The following is an 18199-nucleotide window of genomic DNA, read 5'->3' on the forward strand; positions in this document are numbered from 1 at the left end:
TACACTTTTATACAAAGAAAACAGAAGAAACAGCTTATAACCAAAGAGATCCAGTAAGCATAAGTTCCAATAAAAAAAAATTATAAGCTATAACAATATATTGCAGACTTTCGGACCTATTTACTAGAGAGATTATTCAACAAGCTAACAATCACCTTCACGAATTCTAAATTATTGTTTTTCTTGAGAAAAAAAATTACAATATTAGTTAATTGGTAGGCGGTTCAGCCAAATGATATGTCTCTCTTTTATTTTTGGAGGCTCAATAATTTCATCAAACTGTCCAAACCCCGAGCCAGACGTTGACGGCCTTTTGATCTGGACCTCACGTGAAACCATGTGGGCGAAGGAAGTAATCAAGAGGATACGTGTCACGCCATTGTCTCCATGTTGGACAATAATTCGTGGATCTAAAAGTTGCATTCTTCGGGAGAGATCAGGTCCAAAGGTGGTCGGACGCCATGGTCCGATCAATTCCTTTGCATGACACGAGACGTGGCCGGTTGCCATCCTCTAAAGGCGTCTGGGAGCCAACCATCCACGCTCCGGTCCCGGGAGGACAGGTGTCCATCCGTCAGACCCTACGATCTGGATCAGACGGCAGGTGGGTGGTCTAGCCGGGTGAATGGGACTCTTGCGTGGGGGAGGAAGGCCACGACACGCTGGTGTGGGACCGAACCAGTTCATGTCTAACATTTTCGAATGTCTCCAGCGAGGTAACGTGGATTCGCAGAAAACCGCGGAAAGGACAACAGCTGAGGACCCGGATCCGCTGACCGCAGGTGAGAAATTGCAGCATCTTGGTCATTCTAACTGCATGCACTTAAAATGCAGATACGAGCACCGATGCCCTGCAGTGCCCCGCATGCATATCCATTGTACGATGAACGGTCACGAATGAGTGTAGATTGTATGATGTATGCTGTATCTGTTCGCATATAACTATCTATTATATGATAGATGATATGCACGATGCACTGTATATTATAGTGCGTTACGAGTATTATAAAGAACCTATATTTTTCGTATAATATCTATATGATAAAGTTTATCATGATTTTAATAATATTTTAATAATAAATTGGTCAAACCCAGCTTAAACTCTGGTTTGAGCCATCTGAAATTTTAAGCCAAATATGTATTCCTCTGGCTAATAGCGAAATATATATTAAATAAATTAAGCTTATGAAAAATGGTTAGGATTACATGTATTTGTGGATGACAATTTCTAACCTTTAGCCCATTAAATTATTTCAATATTGTATTTGTGGATGACAATTTCTAACCTTTAGCCCATTAAATTATTTCAATATGCAACAAATTGTTGAGGTTTGAGTAAATATTTGACAATTGCCTTAATTGGGTCAGATATAAATTGTTCATGTAGTGGTATGTTTCTTTTTTCAATATAACTTTTGTTTGTCAAATTTAGTTAAATACAAATTGCTACTACCTGTATCTTGTTTGAAATGTGGAAAGTATCTCTAAGTCACATTTGCCTTTCATGTAATTGTTGTAGTTCACAAATTAACTAGAAATGATCTATAAATTTAATTGAAATTAATAGGATTACATTAGATGTTGTCTAATTTGCACTTTGCTCATATTGAAAGGGATCAATCAATTCTACCAAAAAAAAAAAAAAAAGTATCAACTGACATTTTGATCAAATTCAATTGGATAGTGGTTGAGTATTTTATTGTCAATCTCAAATGTCCAAACAAACTGCTGTCACAATCTTTAATTTAACTTATGCGCTTAAAGTTTTACAAATTGGCTTGTTTTGACCAACATATGTCCAATTTGATCTAGTAAGACTCGACCAAATCTAGATGACTCGGGCAGATTCCTGTTTACATTGAAGATGTTGGGCCAAAGGTTGTTGGAGATGCTCAAAATTTTTATCGATTTGGTTTTGGTCCAGGATTAGACCCATGACAAGTCGGGCTCGACGGCTGGTCGGAGGTAACCTCACCTGGAGTGCATCGGATCAGGTTCAAACGAACTACGCTGCTCCATGCTAGAAAAAGGTCGAAAGATTCCAGGAACCCGCCTCTTTTGTCTCTACCCCCACACTATCCGCTCTCGGCGAGTCTTTCCTCCACATCTCCTCCGATGGCCGCCGCCGGCGCCGCGCGGGCGATCTTTTGCGAGCTCGGGGTGGGTGCCCCCAGGAAGGAATCGCCGGCGATGCCGAGGCTCCGATCGGCGGACCCCTCGCCGGAGGGCGGGAAGATCGTGCTCCAGCCCCGCCTCTGCACGCTGAGATCGTACAGCTCCGGAGCTCGCGATGGTCTCATCAGGCCTCTCAAAGACGCCGAATCCTCCCCCTTCTTCGCCTCTCTCGCCGATTACATCGAGAGCTCGCGGAAGAGCCACGACTTCGAGATCGTTTCCGGTCGCCTCGCCATGGTGAGTTCTTGCCTGCTATTTATAATTAGCCCCTCTTCCTTTGCGACTGAGAAAGAGGTGTGCTGGGCTCTGATACTGGATCCTCTACAACGCAAGAAGTAGGAATTTGATACAATTCGGGTAGATGGCAGAAAATAGGCTACCGGTGCAGAGTTTGTGCAGCCAATGGAAATCTGCCATGTACCCCAATTTTAAAGATTCCCACAGTTCAGGTTATAGAGGACTTGCACTCGTGGGGATTAAAGCTTTTATGTTAGTTTTAGGTGGATTGGATTTACAACCTTCCTGTTTTCTCGATAAGAAGATTACAGTGGTTGCTTAAAATAATAAATAGATTAATAATAGAAAAAGATCAAGCTTTTAATATGGGACCATCTTCCAAACCGTTATTATTATTATTATTATTATTATTTTTTTTTTTTGGTAAGAACCGTTATTTATTATTAGAAATATATGCTAGTAGTTACTTGCTTTGTTCAGCCTTGTAAAGTGCTTTCCAATGATCGAACAGCTGCAAGAGAGTGTGTTGAATAACTGCTATTGGGAAAAGCTAGCGTTATCCTTTTGTAAATTCTTAATTGACTATTTAAAAATATATTGCTTGAGCAAATAAAATATATCTTCTTGCTAAAAAATGTAAGATTATAAGACTAGATAATGAATTATAACTAGAATATCAATTCGGATCTAATCAGAATTTATCTGACCCATTTTCATCCCTAAGTAGCGCCTAAGACATACTAAATGGTCCATGTCTTCTCGAATCCTGGTCCAAGTGGAAATTGACATTTTCAGGCCGAGCTTGACCTTAAACTCGAGCTTTCAATTATTCACAGCCTAATAAACCTGACATAAGAACCCAGAGTACCTGAATTCCAGCCCAGAGGCCACCACTGGATTTGAAACTTGTACCTTAACTTTGTTCTTCGATTTGTTGCTGTTCTATTCATGATTACCCATCTAACTATTTGTGTTCTATGCTAGGTTGCATTTGCCACAGCAGTGTCCATAGAGGTGGTGACAGGCAACTCCCTCTTCAAGAAGCTGGACTTACAACAGATAGCTGAAGCAGCAGGGGTGTGTGTGGCTGTTGTCGCCTCCGCTGCCACCTTTGCATGGTTCTCGAGTGCTCGGAACAGGATCGGCCGGATGTTCACTTTAGGATGCAACGTCTTCGTCGATTCCCTCATCGACAACCTAGTTGAAGCCTTATTCTATGAGAGCGAGCTCAGTGACTGGTCTGACGAGATGTAGTGGACCGTCCAAACTCGCTCTCAAGAGTACTGTTATAAACAAAATATACGAAGTAGCTAACAAGTGCTTCTAGGGATCCATGCATCATTGGTGTATGCTGTGCAACAAATGGGCAATAGAAAAAACACTTTGGGAATAGTTACTCCATTAGGCACTGGTTGATTTCAAATGTACTACGGAGCCATAAGGGTCATCATACGGTCATACTTTGCTGGGGTTGGAAAATCCCTTCTAATGTATTGGGAAGCTGCTGTGGGGGCACATTTGTAGCTTGTACGTGAACAGATACAAGCATATAAACAAGACAACTATTGGGTTTGAAATTGCTAGCAGGCTGTGGAGAGATGTTTCCTTGCATTTCCTGTCAAAAGAACATAGTACCATGTAATGTTTCCAATTTCCAAAGGGACCTATACAATGAATTTCCTTCTGCCACGTCCAATTGTGTGAAACAATCAAATTGTGAAGCGGCATAACAGTAGCTGAACTCACTTCTGTTTAACAAATCATAGAGATTTGATCAAACAACCTTTCAAGAAACATTCTCTATTGCTTCGATGCACTCCAATACACTAGCCTTCTTTGACATGGCAGACATGAGAGCTTCATAAGCTACAGCATTGTTCTTCAGGAGTGATCCAGCAAACAAGACCTGTGCAAGTATTAAGCTTTTAGAGTTAATTTATGTTAATATGCTCATGCATGGACTTATATAAATTAATATGTCAAGAAGCTATCAAGCCACAACTGTTAAGAACTTACTGCCCATCTTGTTAGGTTTTTTTGCTGCTCTTTGCTAATTTGTGGTTTGCTCCTATTTATAAATCTCTGGCAAGAAAAGAAATTCTCATCATAGTCACAGGCTCCAACCTATTCTGATGAAGAGTGAGATTGAACTATCGGACTGCTTGGAAAATCAGAATAGATTTTGAATACCTGAAGAGTGAAAAGATCTGCTGATTGACCAACAACCTTATCATATTTAAGACCTTCAGCTGCAAGTCCAGCCATTGACACAACAGCCAACCTGATGAGTCTTTCAATGTTATGAAACCAGCAATGCCAACTTTAAGTGTGATCTTTTATACATGGTACACCGTACACATCCCTACTAGTGCATACTGGGTATACCATACCATACCATACTATACTGAAACAGAATATGGTATGAGGGGTGTGTCTGAGTATACATCAAGCCGACCCCCAAACCGGGAGACACTTCCAAGATGATATTGGTATAGGGTTCAGCAAAGAAATTGCAGCCCTTGTTTTATAGTTTATGTATACTATATAAAACTTGTCAATAAATTTCTATCAAGAAAACAATTATGGCTTTTGAATTACATTAATTCCATCATAACCATTCATAATCACATAAATATTCTCCCAAATACTCTTCCTATTGGTGTGGTCCCTCAATGGGACCCACCGCTTAAACAAAACAAACAAAAAAAAGGCTCACATGGAACCTAGGTAACGTGCGGAAACGCATGGAGACCAGCACAGGATGTGCGGAAGAGGCTTAGCATGGTGAAAACCAAAGCGGTGCGGAAACACTATGTAATGTGGAAAAAGAGTCCGTAAAGGACTCCTACCTTTTTTGCCTATGAAAAAGGGTCGTGGACGTGGTGAACAGAACACGAGAAAAAAAAAGAAAAGAGACAAAAAAAAAAAAAAAAAGGCCATGAGGAGATCGTGAGCCACCAAAAGGTGAAAAGAAGAGAGAAGAAGAGAGGCTTGGAGGGTACTTCATTCAAAAAAAAAAAAGATTGGAGAACGTCGATCGGAAGAGATCACTCAATTTTGGTTTAGAGTTATTCCATCGAGGAGGATTTTTCTGTAGGTTTGTTTAATCTTTGAATTTTTTTTTTCTTAAATTAGAAGCGATGTTTCCGACGTGGTATCAGAAAAAAAATTTTATACTCTAAACTATTATTATAGTAGAAGCTCTTTCTTACTCTGGTGTCTGTGTAGATGTAGGCTTCGGCTGAACCACGAAAAATTCTGATATTCATGTGATTGTTGTGATTTCTGTGTGTCTTTAGTATTATTGTTAACGTAGATTTTTGTTCTATTTTATTATCTTTCAAGTACTCGAATCCCAACAAATAATATCAAAGCTTGATTCTCCGAATCTAGAGCATTGAAGAAAGAGTTGAGACACTAACAAATGGAGGACCAATATTCGATGGATACTATGATCAAGCTGACATCAACCAATTACTCGATTTGGAAACCTCGCATGGAAGACTTCCTTTACTGCAAAGATCTTCACAATCCGATCAAGTTATTGCTCAGCCCGACAAGATGTCAGACAGAGAATGGGAGAAGCTGAATCGTAAAACTGTTGGGCTCATCTAGCAGTGGATTGATGATAACATCTTTCATCATGTTTCAATTGGTTGAAACTGAAAAGCCTATATGAGAGAAAGATGGTGTAGAACAAGGCATTCCTAATTTGCAAACTGGTGAATATGAAATATAAGGAGGAGACTTCCGTGGCGGAGCATCTAAGCAACTTTCAGAACGTGGTGAACCAGCTCGCCGCAATGAAGATGATGTTAGAAGAGGAGCTCCAGGTCCTACTATTGTTGAGTTCTTTGTCCGATAGTTGGAAGACTCTGATGGTGTCTCTAAATAATTCTTCATCGGAGGGTTCAATAGCCTGAGTGACGGTGAAAGACTATATGCTTAATGAGGAAGCCAAAAGGAAGAAGCAAAGAGTCTTGAGCCATAATGAGGCCCTCATCACAGAAAGAAAAGGAAGAAGCAAGTATAGAGACTCCCAATCTAACTCGGATGATGGTCGCACTAAATCACGGAAGAGATCAAAGTCCCGAAATGGCAGATATTACAACTGCGACAAATGAAGTCACTTTAAAAAAGATTGTCGATTATTAAAAAAGGAGAAGCCAAAGAACAAATCAGGCGGTAATTCCAGCTCGAACAATGAGACGACAATAGTAGCTTCAGATGGAGAGGTGATTGTTATCTATGGCACAATAGACGATGATCTTACAGGTATTGCTGACCAAGACTCTATTTGGATGATTGACTCGACCGCTTCGTATCATGTTATAGCAAGATGGAAATTATTCTCATCTTATCATTCCGATAAACTTGGGACGGTAAAGATGGAGAACGATGGAGAATCAAAAATCATTGACGTCGGAGACATCGTGCTGATCATGAGCTTGGGATACAAATTAGTATTAAAGAATGTTTGACATTTACCAGATATTCGTTTGAACCTATTGTTGATAGAGATATTAGACGAGAAGGGCTACTATAGTATGTTTGGAGACGGTAAGTGAAAACTGACCAAGAAATCACTAGTAGCAGCCAGAAGCATCAAGCAAGGTTGTTTCTACTTCATTCAAGTTAAGCTCGATAAGAAAGAGGTGAATATAGCAAAAGAACTTTCTACCACAGAATTGTGGCATCAGCGGCTGGGACAAATAAGTCAAAAGGGGATGTCAATTTTGATCAAGAAGAACGCTCTTTCTATTGATGGTTCTGGATTGAAAACATGTAAAAGCTACCTGATGAGTAAGCAAACTCGAGTTTCTTTTCAAAATTTTCTCTAAAAAAGAACTGATATATTAGATCTTGTTCACAGTGATGTTTGTTCTATGAGTGATAAAACTCTTGGAGGATGCTTTTACTTCGTGACTTTTATTGATGATCACTTTCAAAAAGTTTGGATATATGCTTTGAAAACAAAGACTAAGTACTCGATATATTCAAGCAATTTCACGTCTCTGTTGAAACAAAGGCTGGACGAAAGCTGAAGTGCATACGAACGGACAATGGGGGTGAATACAGGGATCTTTTTAAACAATACTATCAACAGAATGGTATCAGATTGGAGAAGACGGTGCCTAAGACGCTGCAGTAGAATGGTGTTACTGAGAAGATGAACAAGACGATCTACGAAAGGATCAGAAGCATACTTTCTCGTACAAAACTACCAAAGGTATTCTGGGGAGAAGTATTGATGACTGCTGTCCATCTTATTAATCTTTTTCCTTCCTATGCTCTTGAGGATGATACACCGCAGAGAGTATAGTTAAGAAAAGATGTTTCTTACGATTATTTAAAAATTTTTGGATGCAGGACGTTTGTGCATATTTTCAGAGATGAGAGATCCAAACTAGATGCCAAGGCAAAGCAACACATGTTCCTGAGCTATGATGAGGATGGAGAGTTTGGCTATCGATTGTGGGATCCTGTGGAACGGAAGATCGTGTGCAGCCACGATGTCATTTTCTTGGAGGATCAGATGATCGACGACTTCGAGATGCCTAACAAGCCAAAGTCATCTTTGAGCAGTCCTGTAAACTTGTGCCCAGATACTTCCCCGAAGAGTCTTCATGATGGGGGAGCAACTGCAGATGACAGTATAGAAGATAGCCACGAGACTAAGTACTGATGGTGTTCATACTGAGCCACACATTGAACCACCGATACAGGAGGTCCGAAGATCCACAAGAGAGTGGAGGCCGTCTATGAGATACCCACCTCAGGATTACATGCTATTAACGGATGCGGGGGAGCCTGAGTCTTACTCTGAAGCCATGGAGTACTAGCATAGTGAGGAGTGGTTGAAGGCAATAAAGGAGCATGGACGCTGTAGGCTTGATGAAACTTCCCATATAAGTCGAGAGAGAGAGATTTATTGGTGTGATCCCTCCTTAATGGGACCCACTGCTTAAACAAAACAAAAAAAAGACTCATGTGAAACTTGGGTAGCATGCAGAAATGTGCAGAGACCAGCACGGGATGCATAGAAGAGGCTTAGCACGGTGAAACCCAAAGCGGCGTGGAAACACTATGTAATGTGGAAAAAGAGTTCGTAAAGGACTCCTACCTTTTTTGTCTATAAAAAGGGGGTCATGGACATGGTGAACAGAACACGAGAAAAAAAAAGAAAAGAGACAAAAAAAAGAAAAAAGAGGGCTATGAGGAGACTGTGAGCCACCAAAAGGAGAGAGGGAGAGAGAAGAAGAGAAGCTTGGAGGGTACTTTGTTCAAGAAAAGAAGATTGGAGAACATCGATTGGAGGAGATCGCTCAATCTTGGGTTAGAGTTATTCCATCGAGGAGGATTCTTCTAGAGGTTTGTTTAATCTTTGAATTTTTTCTTTCTTATATCAGAAGCGATGTTTCCGACGTGGTGTCAGAATTTTTTTTTTGGTACTCTAAACTATTATTATGGTAAAAGCTTCTTTGATCCCCATGTGGACGTAGGCTTCGGCCGAATCACGAAAAATTTTGGTATTTTTGCGATTGCTGGGATTTCTTTATCTTTGGTATTATTATTAGCGTAGGTTTTTGTTCTATTTATTATCTTTCAAGTACTCGAATCCCAACACTTCCAATTTCATAGAATTCTAAGCTTGCTTTTGATTACCTAGAAGGCTATTTCTAGCAAGAGATTAATGCTTTGACTCTCAAATCCAACTCCAACCTGAGCCATCCGAAGTCCAAACACCAAAATTCCTAAGGTAAAACAAATCCTCTTCCAATGGTGAGAGATTATAGTTCTTTTTCTGTATATGGTTTTCTTTTGAAAATTTCTTTGGCCCACCTCTAATGCCAAAATCAAACGAAAGAAAAAAGCTCTCTTTTATACACACACTCCCATGTGCACACACATATAGGCCAGAATACTTCAAAAAGTATTTGAGATGAAATGCTTCCAATTGGAAATCGACAAAGGACCTTTCAAAATAAAAATCAGCACTATTGATTTTGACATATATATTTCAAAATAGATGCAGATTAAATTTCAACTAATTTTGATGTTTATAAGCTATAGATTTGTGAAAATCTGTACAGGTGTATATTTAGTCCAATATTGGTTATTCATTGAAAAAATCTTGGATATTTATATAGGATCAAGAAATCCAAATAACACCTTCTAACTAGCTTTTTTGGATAACGTTCTAGGTCACAATTGGTATCAGAGCCAACCCAGTTTATATCCTGTGGACTAAGAGATACTGTGGCATGGGTTTATTGGAGCTGATCATAGGCCAATTGTGGCGTTTATAAATGGATGCATAGATTTGGACCTTTAGCTTGGCAAAGACGCTGGGACTTATATGAGAGAAGCATGTGAGAAACTGTATAGATGCGTATTTAGTCTCACATTGATTATTCGCTGAAAAAATCGTAGATACTTATATAGAGCCAAGGAATTCAAATAACACCTTCCATGATGATGTCTTGGGTCATTACAAAATCAAACTAAAATATGTTATTATATTATTAAAGTTGTCGATTTTGTTTTCATTTGATGCATGAGTATAAGACCTTTAAAAATATGATTTTGATTTCCAGCCATTTTATATATCATAGATCATGATTAACAATCTTGAGTTTCATTTTGAGAGACTTTGCATTGATTTCTATTGAAAGCATTCCAGCCTCTATGTGTGTGTGTGTGTGTGAGTTGCACCTATACACTTCATGTCAATTTCTTGAAAAAGGAGCTAATGATTCAAAATCAATTATAGACTATCCAAATTTAAGATCTAAATCATCGGACATGATCTACACCATAAAAAATATCTAGAAATCCAAATTCATACATTTTAGTGGTCTCTATCCTAATCGTCAAATAGGTGTGAAAAAAGATGGTCTTAATAACATGATATTATGTTTCATTGTGATCTAATCATCAAAACCTAGTGAATTTAAATCATATGTATTTTAAGATGAGTAGATCATGATCTATAAATTAGTGGATCTTTATTTTATGTGACCTTTCATATACTTTACCATACTAATGCAATTGATATTGTTCATTTTTATATCAACTTGATGCACATGTTAGAAACATACTGTCACTAAGAAAACTGAAAGAAACCTCCAAAACAGAAGATAAGGGAGAAAGAGAGGAAGAAAGCAATGTAGAAACACAACTTTCAAATAAAAGAGACCAAATAGGAATAAGAGGGATCCACTGAAGGAGAACCTTACCCTTGTTCCAAAGAACGGGTAGCTCTAAAAAAAAATAGATGAAATGGACCAAAACACATAAATTTAGATTTCTGTGTATTTTTTTTTTTAATTTGTAGATCCTATTAATAGTTTGGATCTTTAATTTGAACAATGCACCGATGATTCTGAATCATTAACTCCTTTTTCAAGGAATTAATATAAAATGTGTAGTCTCTCTTCCCCCATCCCTCCCTCTCTCTCTACATGCATGCATGCATATATATATATATATATATCATTGTTTTCCTGGTCCAACCACCCACAACTCTTTCTCCTTATATCATTAATCATTAATTTCATCAATTAATTGAATTAGATCTGGCACTAATTTTGGCCAAGCCAGTCCGAATTGGATTCATCCAAATCATATACAGAAAGACCATGTAAACACATACAATTTCTCCCAACAGGCCCTTCAGACTCTTGGACTTAAAATGATTCATCATGGCTATTCATAAAACATAAACTCTATGCTTCCAAAAAAAAAAAAAAAAAAACATAAACTCTATTAATCTTAAAGCTGAGATCTAAACCTTTCTAATTCTTGGTGAAATTAAAGTCCATTCTTAGCTGGAATTGGTAGTTCTCCAAACTAACTGAGATAATAAAATTCACATAATCGTTCAAATTGAAGTCCTTTTCTAGCCCATGTTAGAATATTTATCTTGAGTCGATGCACTAAATTTTTTTAAATTAATTCTTCTTATATTGCTTCCTAATTGAACATGCATTTGCAGGTACATGTTTGCTGGTCGAGTGAAAATCATGAATTATTTAAAACATAGAAGACACATCCTGCAAAAAATTGTTTTGTTAAGAATCACTCCAAGCATAAATTTCAAATGAATGATCATGTTGTCCATCATGCCAAGAAATCAGATAAAATTACATCAATGAATAAACTTAAAATTTTAGAATTTATCAAATCTCCAAAAAGTAGCAATCTCCAGTAGAATGAGATGCCGAAAATTAAGGCTAAAACATAAGTTGCCTAGAACATGCCTATTTAATATGATGATGGCAGCAATTTCAAATGCAAAGCAGGTCAAAGCAAAGGGGACCAGGATATGATCTACTCAAGAAGTCCACACAATCAAATGGGTTTCTAGCTTGCAGCTTTTGGATTGTGCAAATGTGTTATCTACACGTCTATGCAAACATAGCAAACCAATTCTGATTTGAATTCCATGTTTATACACCATAAAATAAGACACACATGAACAAGGGATTTAGAGTGACTACTTCTGGAGATACGGACAGAATGATTCCAATTGAAAGTGAATAGGGTGTTTGAGTTGACCTTGTACCTGTCCAGTTCTTTATCATCAAGTTGCCCACTGTACACCAGCTTTTCTAAACTCTCATCAACCAGATTGACATGTTCTTTTCCAATGTCCAGTGAATATCCCAAGATAGGCAAGCCAATCAAGTAGGCAACTGAGATTCAATGGAGACAACATAAGCTTGCAAATGCACAGGATGCAAAATGCAGAAGAGAAGATACAGATTGTAAGTGCAAGATGCATATGGACAGCATTGTGAGGTTACAAAATAATTATTTGGCTATGTTATATGAATGAAATGAATGAAATTTACCTAAGAAATGAGCAGCTTCATGTCTAGCAATCCTCTCTTGGTAATCAGGGAAAAATGAAGAAAATCCACCAATTGCAGCCTGAAGAAGGCTGAATAAAACAAAATTCGTATTAGAGATGTTGGCATGTTATCAATTCTTCTTTATGTGATTACAAATATTAGAAACTCAGTTGATCATTTACAAAATGTATTAAACTAAACTTCTGACAGAGAGTAGTAGGTTTGAGAGTACCAATAACATTTTCCCTCCAAATATGAAGAGATTGAGAAGACCCCATTCATGTTTGGTTTACTCAATAGTGAAAAGTTTCTAAAAGTAAGATGATTCAATTTGTTTTGAAATATGAAAGCATAAGCTTAGCTTGATGGTATACATTCTCTTTGTCATTCAGGCCAAGGTATATCCTGCCTTTGTGGGGGTTAAGGGGTTAGGGATGACTCCATTACGCTTATTGTCCATGGAGCTCCATCCACAAAAAAGAAAGGTTAGAGATATAAAAATACGATGAAACATTTACCCAGGAGAAATGCTCCCTATGGCCAAAACAATCAATGAGATACTCCCGAGTAGGTAGGGCACGAAGAAACCCCAATCCTATAAATTCAATGAATTAGCAAGATATAGTAATCCAAAATCAAATGAAAAACTCAACTGAAATTTGATGTCACCAAGTTATCTTAAAATCTTCTGTAAATTTAATTTTGAGCATAACCAAAAATAAGAATGAGTTCATAAAACTGAAGTTAGTGAATGATGGGTATATAGATACACTGATGCCTACTGTTTGATTGAAGAAATTCTGCATAAGTTATAACACATATTAGTCGCATCTTTATCTAAGATATACCCATAACAATATGTGAATGATGGATTTGTACAAAATAAAAGGGAACATCAAAGATTCAAATTGAAATGCTTGTGCTCCAATATAATTGTATAACATAATAAATTAAGGATGATATTCCAAACAATATGTTACAACAATATATGTTTGCTTCATCACCTTTTCTTGAGTAAAAGCAGATGTGCTTCTTTGATAAAGTAGCAAATATTTCACATGCTAGCTCTTAAATACCAAATTGAAAGCATTAGTTAGCATAAAAACATGAAGAAGTACCCCAGGAAGCTGACCAGCAATGACACCAAGAAATCCTGTCACTCCCACTACTGTAAAAAGAAAAGCTGCCTGCATCACCAGAGATCACATCCATTACCAAAATTTCTAGCCACTGTATATAAGGAGAGAAGTGAAACAGGCATGTGCCCCATGAGCTTGTCACTTTCATGTGTTTAGAGGGAAATAGGTGCAGTTACTGAACTCATAATTTTCCATAAGCAATTGGATGAACAAATCAAAATTAGAAACATCAAACATATCGTCAGCAAATTTTTCACAAATAATAAAAGGTGGAATAGGAATAGTCATGCCTGTTGGAATAGTCATTCCACAAGTCATTCCTTTTTTTGTTTAGTTGTAGTTTCTGGAATAACTCTAGGCGGAGGCTGTTTTTATCCATAGAAAAAAGAAAAATGAGGCAGCATCAGTGGACTTTATGCAAGGAATAGTATGACAGCTTTCCTTATGCCTGGCACCTGAACTTTTGACCAGAAAAACAATTCCTTGCTTACACCTATTTGTTAAATGCTGTTTTGCAAGCATCAGACTTGTTGCAGGCCTTATGCCTGCTTTGTTCCTGAACCAAATGCAGCCATAAAGTATCATGGTGGAGATATGAGGTAGTAGACTTGCTATGACCAATTATTTACTCATCCAACATGGTTTAGTCTAATTCTTATGACATGCTGATTTCATGCCCTCAATAAAATCTGGGTGGGCCCTGCCCTCCGTTACATTCAAAAAAAATAAAATAAAGTAAAATAATTGTCTTAAAAGCAAATGAAAATTATGGAAAAATGAAGTTTCTTGACCAAATATTATACAAATAGAGCCATTTTGTTTCATGGACATTTGACTGTTCCAATTAAGTTATTTCAGATGAGATGAAAATGTTTGCTTCTTGCGCAATAGTTAATGGCCAAAGTGGTCCCTATAGTCAAAGTGGTGCCTATCATTTCTAATACAAAGACAATCTATGGTGCTCTTGCTAATTTAAGTAGAACCAGAGATAATGCAATTTATGTAGAAAGTAAGAGCATGGAAGAGGATCTCGAAGTATGACAGGGCTTACATCATTCCTCACACTTGGAATTGCAAGGTTCTCTGCATTTTTTATTCCCAGAGTAGTCAGTTCCCGAAGGGATGTCTGCATTCATTTTCACAACTAATTTACAACAGTCCCAGCATAAATCTAACGACATAATAAATTACATAAATGCGATAAACAAATTTTTGTGAGTGATGTACATGTATATATATGTGATTGTAGATGAATCTAGTGTTTGAGCAGCACTTGCCCAGAACTTCACTGTGATGGTAGACTGACCGTACGACGTGATACATATGGTTGAGAACTCCATTTCTTGGCCCAACCAATTTGGCTTAGTTGATCAAGTATCTCTTTAACAGCATTACTATCTTTCTGCATAAAAGGTTGTCATCATATTCTGTTCAGCTGTGGGCACATTAATAGCTCATGAAAATTAATGAAACTTGACAGTAAATAATTGCCTAAAAGTTCAGAGTATAAGAGTTTCATCAGCTTTCTCAATGCATTAAGGAAGCAAAATAATAGAAAATGGGGTGTGACTTTGATTGCGAAGGTCCAACCGATGACTAGTTAATGATTTACGACTGCTTGCAAACCTGGTCATCTTTCCTTCATAAGATTAAAACTACTGAAACCTTGCCCATTACAAACTGCAAAGTCAGGCCTAACCCAACCCATATACAATATAACTCTGTTTTTATATCATTGAGATAAAATGATGAAGTTTGGATGGTGAAAAGCTTACTGCAGAAAGCCAACGAGCAGATATAGAAAGAACTCATGTGGACAAAGGACCGTGTTCAGATTTTGTACTGGCAAGTCATTTCCTACTGTAGTAAAGCATCAAAAATGTTTCCCCTTTAAGACATGGGCATATTATTAAAACTACACAAATCACTTGGATATATCTTGTTCGATTGTAGGGTCTCCTTTTGTTGTCTTATCTTGCACTGAATTCAGATAAAGAAGATTCATGAAGTACTTCCATCAGTCACCTCGCTGTTCTCATCTTTTTTTTCCTTCTCCTTATGGTCACTTTCTTTTTCTTCTCTTACCAATTTGAGCACTAACTAGATGTCCTTCTCATTCAGTACAAGTAGTCAACCTAATAGTCAAGTCCCAGTGCTGGTAAATCATATGAGATAGGCCACAGGAGGCAGTAACCAACACATGGCACAATATGAATAGGCAAGTGCTAGCCATATTTTGTGAATAACTGAGTGGCATTTTGAACCCTCAGTTGTTCTCGGTCAGCCTAGTTTGCCAGATCCTCACTTCCTAATTTGCTGCTACATTCCCACTGCATGCCATGCCAGGGATGTGCTGAACTATTTTGTATCTCAAGGGGCGCCTCTTCACCAGTGTGGCATGCAAAATAAATGGCTGGTTGCTAAATGCCCTTTACAGCACGCCTTGTACAATATTTCCATGTAGATAACCACTTTTTTGATGAAAACATTAAATTATTGACTCCAAGTTAGTCATAATCCATCAATTAAAACCATCCACACAAAGTAATACTACCATTCTTCTTTTTTCTCTTTCTTTTTTTGTTATTTTCTTTTTTTTTTTTAAGAGAAAGGGAGGCCATGCCACCCAATTTATCGAGGAAAACTATTGAGAAATGAACTGTGGAGTTTTAGAATGTACAAGGAAGGAATAAAAGGTTACAGGGTTGTAAGGATTCTGAAGAAAGTTCTAACAAGCAAAACCATTAGGAACAGAGCAACAGCAAGGAAGAGAGCTGAATTGTGATCAGGAGAAGTAGGCGTCAGTGTGCTCTGTTCTGACCTCCAACTTTCAGCGGCAACCACATCAACCATGCAATGAGAATGAAAGCCAAAGAGGACTTGACCAACCATTTCTGCGAAGGAAATCAAAGCTGGATGTACCAGTTGCCTAAAATTCTCTTTAGTATCTATCGTAATGTCACTTACAATAATGACAAAATTTTCTAATAATTAGATTTGCAAACTTAAGATAAATCAGAAATTCGGGATTTTGGTCGAGCATAACAGTTTCATAAGATTAGGCAACATTTAAACCCTTGAAATTTCACACGATTCTCTCCATCCAATCGAGGAGCCGAATCACCTCAAGACGAGATTTTTATTCAAAAAAAAAAAAAAAACACATTCATCAGATATTTAGCCCCAGAAAGAGCATGAATTCGAACTGAAAACGGCATAAAAGATCTATAAAAAAATTAGACGAAATCCAAGAAAGAGGGACCTTGGCAATGGCGGCCTCGAGGGCCTTCAGATCGACCCCAGGGGCAGCGGAAGAGGCTCCAATCCGCCATTTCTTGACGACCTCCGAGCTCCTGAGATGGGATTCCAAGAGAGGAGACCTACAGTTTCGCGGAACAACGAGAGAGGGGAGAGGGATGGCCATCGCGCTCCTCGTTGCTCTCCCGCCGTTGGAAGAGAGGGGAACGGATAACCTCTTGGGCGCGCCGTACGAAGCCTCTCATGATGCCGACTTTGGGGGCCGACCCCATCTGGTGAGCTAAACTCCGGCTCGCTTGTTAAGGGCAATTACATTAATAGTCCACAAAATTAAGAAAATTCTGATAAATGACCTCTATTTCTTCAACGTTAAGTTGGGTCCACCGAGCAATCTCGGTTACGTAGATTATCTAAAGAGATTATTATTATTAAATTATCAATAATATTAATTATTATATTTAATATTTATATATAATATTATAATAAAATTATTAAAAATTTTGATTAATATATTTAGTTTGATAATCAGAATATCGATAACGTGGAATCAAATTTTTAAAATATTTTTCATAATTTTATTCTGATAATCTTCTTTTTTCTAATGAAAAATAACGAGAGTGATGTGAGTGTGATGGTGGTACAAAAAAGTAGCACGTTGAAGAGTGTGAAAAATCGTGGACACTGTGGTGGGAAGAGGGTGGGCACGTATAGAGCTGTGGAGATGGTGGGGATGGATATGGAGAAGCTAAGGGGTGTCGGGGATAAGGGTGGAGGAGTCACGGGCAGATAAAGAGAGATGAAGGAGTCCCGAGCCGGAGGTGCACGCAGAGGAGGATGGGGTGGAAGGAGGAGAATTGGACAATGAATTTTGTATGATTTTTTTTAAAATTATTTTGTTCAAAATTATTTTGATAATTTTATTAAAAAAATAATAATCTAGGTAGTTATCTCTCTCTGAGATAATCTAAATTATTATCTAAAAAATATATTAAATATAATAATCTAAATTACTATGTTAAATTGGGATAGATTGTCGGCTACTAAATGCAATCTAATAGATTTTTTTTAGCAAGGAAGGCCCTTCATTTTCACCATGGGCCTGGATTCCTGCATGGATTTGTTTTGTGCCTGAGTGATTCCGGGCTGTATATCCTCCTCAAACTCTGTTCATTAAACTAAATCTTAATGATAGCTAATTGATTTCTCTTGTTTTTCACTCGCCGAAAGGACCAAAGCTCCTCTCTAGATTATTCCAACATATAAAATATAAATTTCAATAGCTTTTATTACGTAATCAAGATATGCAGGAAGAATATTGTCACGATAAAAAGTTCATTGCTGACAAAAAGGATGATCACCACAAAATTTTTATCAGTAATAGTCTTTCCCACTGTAGTTCTGATGGTTTGGCCCACTGCAATAATGATCAAGATGATACTGGAGGGCTAGGGCACCTCATATTGATGACGATTACCATGAGCTAGTATATGGAGATAGCAAAGAAGATATCATTTTTCATAGTTGCATTAACCA

At 37.7% G+C, this 18199-nt stretch overlaps 2 protein-coding genes across 4 annotated transcripts; one reads left to right on the plus strand and one right to left on the minus strand.

The window, feature by feature from the left end:
- Positions 1-2046: 2046 nt before the first annotated feature.
- On the plus strand, positions 2047-3989 carry LOC105056528 (stress enhanced protein 2, chloroplastic). Its single transcript, XM_010938746.4, has 2 exons — positions 2047-2412; positions 3397-3989. The coding sequence occupies exons 1-2, from the start codon at positions 2116-2118 to the stop codon at positions 3664-3666; spliced, it is 567 nt and encodes a 188-aa protein (XP_010937048.1). The 5' UTR covers positions 2047-2115; the 3' UTR covers positions 3667-3989.
- Positions 3978-16905, minus strand: LOC105056527 (uncharacterized). Of its 3 annotated transcripts, XM_029267970.2 has the most exons (11): positions 16671-16905; positions 14715-14810; positions 14460-14534; positions 13388-13456; positions 12788-12864; positions 12270-12358; positions 11981-12110; positions 4603-4693; positions 4429-4494; positions 4159-4318; positions 3978-4027 (listed from the first exon to the last, which is right to left on the minus strand). In XM_029267970.2, exons 1-10 carry the CDS (start codon positions 16830-16832, stop codon positions 4199-4201), a joined length of 975 nt encoding a protein of 324 aa, XP_029123803.1. In that variant the 5' UTR covers positions 16833-16905; the 3' UTR covers positions 3978-4027; positions 4159-4198. The 3 variants fall into 3 exon arrangements, with proteins under 3 accessions (XP_029123803.1, XP_010937045.1, XP_010937047.1); XM_010938743.4 differs by having other exon boundaries at positions 3978-4318; positions 16671-16904; XM_010938745.4 differs by having other exon boundaries at positions 3978-4318; positions 14636-14810; positions 16671-16811.
- Between the last annotated feature and the right edge of the window lie 1294 nt (positions 16906-18199).

This window comes from Elaeis guineensis, chromosome 13, assembly GCF_000442705.2.
Source record: "Elaeis guineensis isolate ETL-2024a chromosome 13, EG11, whole genome shotgun sequence".
Taxonomy (NCBI): Eukaryota; Viridiplantae; Streptophyta; class Magnoliopsida; order Arecales; family Arecaceae; genus Elaeis; species Elaeis guineensis.

What these genes read in the sequence shown, in the direction of transcription:
- LOC105056528 (XM_010938746.4), top strand. Translation starts at nt 2,116, where the DNA reads ATGGCCGCCGCCGGCGCCGCGCGGGCGATCTTTTGCGAGCTCGGGGTG. An exon ending in TTTCCGGTCGCCTCGCCATG is followed by an intron (nt 2,413 to 3,396) that starts GTGAGTTCTTGC and finishes GTTCTATGCTAG; the next exon opens with GTTGCATTTGCCACAGCAGT.
- LOC105056527 (XM_029267970.2), bottom strand. Translation starts at nt 16,832, where the DNA reads ATGGCCATCCCTCTCCCCTCTCTCGTTGTTCCGCGAAACTGTAGGTCT. An exon ending in TGAAGCTGCTCATTTCTTAG is followed by an intron (nt 12,111 to 12,269) that starts GTAAATTTCATT and finishes ATTGAATCTCAG; the next exon opens with TTGCCTACTTGATTGGCTTG. An exon ending in AAAACCTAACAAGATGGGCA is followed by an intron (nt 4,319 to 4,428) that starts GTAAGTTCTTAA and finishes ATACTTGCACAG; the next exon opens with GTCTTGTTTGCTGGATCACT.